The sequence below is a fragment of the Ceratotherium simum genome, chromosome 9 (genome assembly GCF_057802395.1).
Source record: "Ceratotherium simum simum isolate JZ-2026a chromosome 9, ASM5780239v1, whole genome shotgun sequence".
NCBI classification, from domain to species: Eukaryota; Metazoa; Chordata; class Mammalia; order Perissodactyla; family Rhinocerotidae; genus Ceratotherium; species Ceratotherium simum.
The window spans coordinates 10647285-10655479 of record NC_141908.1 but is presented as its reverse complement, the minus strand read 5'-3'; the positions used below and the strand labels follow the sequence as shown (position 1 = coordinate 10655479).

The window sequence follows — 8195 nt, the reverse complement described above, 5'->3', positions numbered from 1 at the left end:
TTTTCCTTTGCTCCCTCACCTCTCAGCACACTGGTGTTCCTCGAGCAGGCCAAGCAGGCACCTCGCAGGGCCTGTGCACGTCCCTTGGCTCTCCCCCAGACGTCCACAGGCTGCTCCTTCACCTCCTTCAGGTCTTCACTCAAAGGCCACCTTCTTATCGAGAGCTTCCTCCTTACCTAGCCAGTCTATCTAAAATTACCACCCCTCATTCCCTCTCCCTATTCCCTGTATTCGTTTTTCTATTTATCATTAACAGTGCCTGACAGAGTATTTAGCCAGCCCTGGTGGTCTGGTGGTTAAGATTCGGTGCTGTCACCGTGGCGGCCTGGTTCGTTTCTGGTCAGGGAACCACATCAGCCTTCAGAAGCCTGTTGGTTGTCATAGTGTGGACTCTGCTGTACACAGGGTGGAGAGGAGTCAGCATCCACTCGATGGCACAAAGACAGTATTTATTTTTATTTAATTTTACTAATTTATCTCATTTATGTTCTGTCTCTCCTGCTAGCACTGAAGCTGCAGGAGGGATTTTTGTCTGTCTTGTTTATCCTTTGTATCTCCAGTGTCTAAAACACAGCCTGGCCCAGGCACTTCCGTAAATTATCTGTAGAAAGAATGGATGAAATGTCACCTTGTCACAGAGGATCTCCCTGACCACACTGTATTAAATAGAAACCTATTTCCCATTTCCATCTTTATTTTTCTGCTTGATACATATATTTGTTACCATCTTCCTCCTCACTAGAATGAAAGTTCCTTTAACAGCAGGGAGTAAATATCTGCTGAATTGAATTAATTTCTTGAACGAATGGATGAACGAATCTAGCAGCACCTGATGCTGGGCTCCCACAGCTCTAAGCCGCCTTTGTGACAGGACTAATTTCGGGGCTCGTTGCGGGCGCGCACCCCCTCGGAGGGCGGAAGTCAGATAGCCAGGGCTGCGTTTCGGCAGCGCCCCTTTAAATCAGCAGCGGACTCCAGGCCGCTAGCGCGGGTTGCAGGTCGGCCCGGCCTGGCATCGCCGGTTTAACCTGAGTCTCGCCCAGCCGGGCGATTTCCGGGGCGGTGTCATTGCCCATTTACGAGCGGAGCGCCCCGCCCTCGAGGGCGGAGCTTAGAGGGGGCTTTAAGGGGCGGGCGGGCCGGCGGCCGGGGTCCTCGGGGGATTAGCGCGGAGTGGGTTTGCGCGTCAGGCCGCCATTTCTTGGCGTCTCCAGAGGAGCCGCCCCCTCCTCAGCCTCGCTCGGACCTCTCCCGTCTTGTCGCCGGCGCCCCGCGCCCCCTTCGCCGCCGCGCCGTCGTCCCCAGCTCAGGTAAGCGCGGGGCCCAGCGGCCCCGGCCGCACCGGCTGCCCCCGCGCCCCTCGCGGCGCGGGACCCCCTTCCCCGGCCGGCCTCCGCGCTCGGGCCGTGCTGCCCTCCGGCTGCCCCGCGCTTCCCCGGCTGGCCCGCAAAACATTAAACCCGCCGAGAGGGGAGGGGCGGCGGCGGCCAATGGGCAGGGCCTCCGAGTTTCGGGCGCTGCCGAGCGGCGCGGCCGGAGCGAGCGCCCGCGGCGAAGCCGGTCGCTGTGTGCCGGGCGCCGCCGGGGTCGCGGGCGTGGTGGGGGCGGCGCGCGAGGCGGCTGTGGCAGGACAAGGAGAAAACACACGTTGAGTTGGTGTCACGGTCTTGTAACAAAAGCTCGAGCGTCCTTTTGGAACTAATTTGCGTTTGACTAAAACTTGAGCCGCTTGGAAATCGTGCGAGGCAGGTGTGTGCCCCGCGGTGACGAGGTCTGCAGGGCCCTCCCCGCCCCCACTGGTGGCAGTGGGCGTGTTGATGATGGTTCTTGGATGTGTCAGCATTAATTGTATCTGTCACTATCTTCGTGGTTACCAAGTCTCATGAATTTTACTTGAGAGCAAGAAGATCAAGTCTTTTAAACCGTTTGACAGCATCTTAAATTAATATCCAAAGTATTTTTTTTTTAAGAATTCGGGGAAAAAATTACCCGTAACACTTATTTCTAACATAACTAACACGTTGCTGAACCCTAGCTAACATAGTGGATTATTTGTACAGATAAGCTAGTTGGCAGGGTTTTCTTCTTTTTATAGATAAACTTCATTAGAAAATGATGTAACTTCTGTTGAATTATTCTCTTCCAAACATTTTCTGTATTGGGATTACTGGGTTAATGTCTTCATGGCACTTGTTATACATTGGTATATTGTTTTATCAAAAATCAATTGCTTACCAAAGATTGTGGCCACCAGTCGGGTATGAGAGTATACACATTTCATGACAAACTTAAATTATAGATATGTATTTTAAAAAAAAATTTTCAGTTAATTTAGATAGTGGATTATTTCTATTTGCATTTTTATGGTCGTAAAGGAAACCCTTCTTGTTAGTTCATTGCAGAAAACTTAGAAATCACAGATTAAAAACTAGTATTTTTTTTTTAAAAAAACCATATAATACTACTATGCAAAAATTTCACTGTATTATTTTAGTGTCAAGATAGGTTCTTTATTGAGCGCCTAATATGCAGATTGCTATGCTAGCTGGGTCGTAGTGGTGAAGGAGTCAGACTAGGAGCCATCCTTGAGTCCTAGAGGGGTAAATACCTAGTAAAAAAAATAAGCTATTGGGTATTTAGTTACAGTTTCCTTAAGTGTTATAAAGAAAAGGCTAAGGTGCTAAAAGGAGCACCTAATTAGGACTCAGGAGTCTGGGGGAGTACATTTCTGAGGAAGTGGGAGAGGGCGGGGGAGAGGTGAAGTGGAAAAAGAGCATTCCAGAAGAATGGAACAGCTAACACAAAAAAAATGCCCACAGTGAGAAAGATTCTTGGGCTGAGCAGAAGGGGTACTTGAGCAGAGTGAGCAGCTGGGAATGGGTTGCCAGCAGGGTCAGGCGGGTAGAAGGAGCTCCATCATGGAGCAAGGCCGTTAAAGATTTTTAAACGGGTCGGATTTGTGATTGATAAAAATGCACTGCTGCAGCATGAAGAATGAAAGAGTGGAGGGTGGCAAAAGAGTGAATATGGGAAAACTTTTTTTTTTTTTTTTTTTGGTGAGGAAGATTTGCTCTGAGCTAACATCCATTGCCAATCTTTTTCTTTTTTTGCTTGAGAAAGATTAGCCCTGAGGTAACATCTGTGCCATTCTTCCTCTATTTTGTATGTGGGTCGCCGCCACAACATGGCTTGACAAGTGGTGTAGATCGGTGCCGGGGATCCAAACCTGCAAACCTGGGCCACAAAAGCAGAGTGCCTGGGACTTAACCACTATGCTACAGGGCTGGCCCCCTAGATTCTATTTAGAGAAGATTTAAGTACCTCCACATGACCCTCTCCAGAGATAACCTCACTTAACAGTTTGCATGTCCTGCTAGTCCTTTTGTGTGTGTGTGTGTCTAAAATATAAGTACGTATATGTATGTATTCTCCCCCAGTATGGGGTAAAACTATATTCCTTTTTCTCTGATTTCATTTTTCACTTATAAATTTTGTCAGTGTGTAAGTCAACTGTACTTGAAAAACAGCTGTGTTATATGCCATTGTACGTACCGTAATTTGTGTAACTACTTGCATGTTGATGGACATATTTAAAATTTTGAGTCAGTTATGCCCTGAAAGTTCTTCTTTCTACAACTTGGAGCACATGTAGGACTAATTCTTTAGGATATCCTACTAGAAATAGAATTGCTGAGTGAAAGGGTGTGCACATTAAAATTTTTGATAGTGTGGTCCAATCCTCTTCCAAAGAGGACAGTGTATCAGGTTGATGGCTTTTCCCATATCCTTTTCAACACTGACTGTCTTGAGTCTTTTCAATGACAGACAATATCTTATTTTTTGATTTGTATTTCCTTGGCTACTGTTGAGGTTGAACATCTTTTTTTATGAATATTTTCATTGCATATCATTTTTTAAAACTTTTTCTTCATATCTTGCCCATTTTTTTCTGTTGTGTTATCTTAATGATTTGTGATAGTTCTTTATTAAACTGCATATTAATCCTTCAAAAAATTGTTTTTGCAGAAAAAATTTTAAAAGCCCTTTACCCTAATATACTATTTGTTTCCTTCTAGTACTTTCTCATTTCTTTCACTTTAAATCTTTAGTCCATCTAAAATTTATTTTCAAGTAAGTTGCTTTCATATTTTTGTAAAAAGAACTTGCTATTTGTGGCACTGGGTTTTATAGTTCAAAATACATAATTCTTAAAATTCTAAACCTGGAAGAAGCTGTGTTTTTCCTTAGCAGGTTAACTCTACTTGTATAGTGAGTCTTTATTTTCAAGATGTAGGATAAGGTGTAAGTCAGAAAACTTGTTTTATAATTCATTTGCTTGTCAGGAACCACAAAGTTGTAGCACATTTCGAACATTTTTTTCCCCTTAAAAAACTTGTTACTATGGAAAAATTCAATGTATGCATAAATATTCAGAAGAGTATACTGAACCCCCGTGTAGCCATCATGCAGCTTCAGCAGTTATTGGCCAGTTATCTGGCCAGTTTGTTTCACCTCTATCCCCACTTAACTCCCTTCCTTGTATTATTTTGATGCAAATACTAGACATCACATCATTTCTTCTATAAATATTTCAGTATGTATCTTAAAAGATGTATCTGAAAAGATAAGGACTCTTTTTTTTTTTTTTTAACATATCTTTAATACCACTATTTAAAAGAAAAATGGCAGTAATTCCTTGGTTATCTTAAACAATCCAGTCAGTATTCAAATGTGTGTATGTATAATTTAGTCCTTGGGAAGTTCAAATGACAATTATCATGGCTTTGCCAGTTTACCTAATTACACAGGAGTATGCATACTTATAAAATGAGGATATAAGCCTCAATTTATAGCTATTGAATAATTTTTTAATGTTGGTATTTAATATTTCAGCTTTTATGTTTACAGGTGCATCTAGTTTAAAACAGCTGGTTATACAAGACGTCTTATATATCGTATATATATATAACAACAAATGTGTGACTTATAAAAATTTTTTATTTTGAAATAATTTTAGACTTATATAGAAGTTACAACAATAATACAGGGCCGGCCCCATGGCTTAGCGGTTAAGTTCGCGCCCTCCACTGCTGGCGGCCCGGGTTCAGATCCCGGGTGTGCACCGACGCACCGCTTCTCCGGCCATGCTGAGGCCGCGTCCCACATACAGCAACTAGAAGGATGTACAGCTATGACATACAACTATCCGCTGGGGCTTTGGAGGGAAAAAAATAAATAAATAAAAATTAAAAAAAAAAAAAAGATCTTTAAAAAAAAAAAACAATAATACAGAGTTTCCATATGCCTTTCACCTAGCTTCCCCCAATAACATCTGACAACTTAAAAAAAAAAAAGCTTATTTGAATTAGAATCTAAAATAGGTCCACATATTGTGATTGATTGATATGTATTTTAAGTCTCTTCTCATCTATAGTTTCCTTTGTACCCCCCCTTCCAATTTGTTGAATAAGCTGAATTAAGTTTTAAAAAAATTCATCGTGTACGTTTTGTGTTTGTATTTTCATTCAGCTCCTTTTTAGCTGTGATCTTTGGTAATTTATTTCTTATCCCTAAAATGTGAGTTTTACTTGAATGGTTCTATGATGTAGAAAGAGAGACCAAGACTTGGAGTCAGAAAATTGGAGTTTGAACCCTTGTCTTCACCGTGTGCTAAATAATGGACTTGGTCAATGGTTTAATTTCTCTGACCCTTAGTTTACTCATCAAAATAAGGCAATCTTTGGGGAGTTTTCCTGGGGGAGCAAGTTAGGATTATTTACTAAACAAGTGTTGTACTTGATGATGAAATGTGCTGGGTGGCCAACTATTCAAAGTAGGACTTGTGTCCTCAAGGAGCTTACGGTAAAGGATACAGACGTGTAAGTGAATAATTAAAATCTGATTAGTGAAGCAATAAAATATTTTCAAGATTCAGTGGAAGTGTGATGATAGGAGCGACTGACTCTGGATAGCAGAGAATGTTTCTCAGGGGAGATATAGGTGTAGTTGGGTTAAAAGGAATAAATATGGATTCTCTGACATAAGGGTATTAGAAGTCTGGGGTAACAAGTACAACCTTTCATAGGCAGCTGAAAGGAGACTGGAGAGCAAGGTGCAAAGGGACCGAGCAATGCCTGAAATAAACCTGGAGAGGGCGAGACTGGAGCCACATGTTATGTATGAGTGCTTTGGAAACTGGAAAGCTATCTAAAATTTTAGTTATTTCTTTGGGATTTTGAGCAGATGAATGTACAAATGACAAACATCATGGCTTAGCCAGTTTACCCAATTATGTAGGAATATCCATACTTGTAATATTCATACTTGTAATGTGTGTATGGTAATCTTCACTTTATAGATACTTTTTAATGGGATATATTTATTTATTTTAAAATTAGCTTTTATTTTTATCAAGTTTACAAATATATCTAGTAGAAAGAGTCGTCTGACCTGAAGGCTTCTTTTGAAAAACAGCACGCTCTTGAATTCTGCTCCCTCCTTAAGGCAACCACTTTCACGTTTTAAATAACATGGTCTTATTGCTACTTCTTGACTTTTAGTTTTAGGAATTATGTGTTGAATTCCCACTAGGCAAGGTGAGGAATTAGCCCTCTGTCCACACCTACCTCTATTATATACCTCCTCTCAGTTGTAGTTACTTTATAGTTATGGTTAGATCAATATTTAGTGTTTATAGTGTTTTGACTATTAAACTATTAGCTGAGTCATGTAGTGTACTGTGATTGCTTTTCCTTTTCTGCACAACTTCTTGTTTTCTCTGGAATTAATAATTGTCTTTTTGTTTATTTGTTGGCTTATATACCGTGTGTACTTATTTTTCTGAAACTCAGTCGTGTAACATTAGATTAGCGAGGTGGTTTTTATGGTGTTTCCATTTTATGTGTGCTTTATTTTAAAGACTACTAACACCTGTTTTAATTATTTTGATTAACCTTTATGTTCTTAATAGAGATAAGGAAAGAAATAGCATTAAAGTAATTTGACATTATAAAGAAATTGAGTAGCAATTTCAAATATGTAATAGAATATTTGATAAAACCGTAATATTTGAATTATATTTGTATTTTAGCTGAAATAGGTGATTATTTTTGTATTTTTATTATGAATGCTCAGAAGAGAAGTGGAACTTCTTAGGATTGTTATGATCATCAAAGGATACCTTAGTGTGTGACATCATTTCCTAATGTTTGTAGGGATATACGGCTATTGTACATAATTCATTGACCCAGAAGACCTGATGAACTTCATAAATGTTTGCCCTCTCCTATCAGATCAGCTCCTTATAAAATAGTCCCGTAAGTTTAGAAATGCTCTAAGCCATAGCTCTATTTTATGTAAAAGTCTTTAAAAACTTTGAATTCAAGTAGCCAGTTTTAATTACTTTTTTCCTAATTTACTTGACAGGAGCCCTTTTTAATAGCATATCTGCTAATGTCCACAGGACTTTACTAAGTAACACCGTATGTCTGACTGCAAATTGTGGGGAGTCTTCTGATATCTTTTTCTTTCTGGTTTATAGTGACAAAAATGCTGAGCTTCTTGCGGAGAACGCTCGGGCGTCGGTCAATGCGTAAACATGCTGAGAAGGAGCGACTCCGAGAAGCTCAACGAGCTGCCACGCACATCCCTGCAGCTGGAGATTCTAAGTCCATCATCACGTGTAGGGTGTCCCTTCTGGATGGTACTGATGTTAGTGTGGACCTGCCGGTATGTAGATCTTGCTGACCTTTTGCAAATTCTATATGAGATGGCTTTCTTCATTTGTGCTTTCTAGTGATAACTTCCTGGGGGAATTAGGTAATATGGGTTAGTATGGATCAGGCGTTATAACTTACAGGTACATGGATCAGGTAACCTTGGGTACCTGGAATGGTGGTATTTCTGTGGAATTAGTGGCAGTTACCTGAAACGTTTAAACGATAGGGCAGTTACTGGCACAAGTCATTTGTGTGTGTGTTTATGTGTATTCTTTATGATGGCAGTACATAGTGTACTTCAGTGGATTTCTCACAATCCTTGTAGAGCAATTATTAAAGCAAGGAAAATCTTTGGGACCAATAACGATACTATACTGTAAGACTTTTAGTTCTCTATACTTTTCCGTAATTTTCAAAACACTCCTCACTTTCCTCAAAACAAAAACTTCCTCAACAATTTGGTGTACTTGCCGAAAT

General features: G+C 40.7%; 1 protein-coding gene across 5 annotated transcripts in view; it reads left to right on the top strand.

Annotated features, from left to right (window-relative positions):
* The first annotated feature begins 1156 nt into the window (after positions 1 to 1156).
* Positions 1157 to 8195, top strand: part of EPB41L5 (erythrocyte membrane protein band 4.1 like 5) — a 124702-nt gene continuing 117663 nt past the window's right edge. For all 5 annotated transcript variants that reach the window (XM_087435049.1, XM_087435047.1, XM_087435046.1 and 2 more), the window contains exons 1-2: positions 1157 to 1310; positions 7541 to 7728. In XM_087435049.1, coding sequence (XP_087291175.1) covers positions 7549 to 7728 — 180 coding nt within the window. In that variant the 5' untranslated portion in view covers positions 1157 to 1310; positions 7541 to 7548. The remainder of the gene's footprint in view (positions 1311 to 7540; positions 7729 to 8195) is intronic.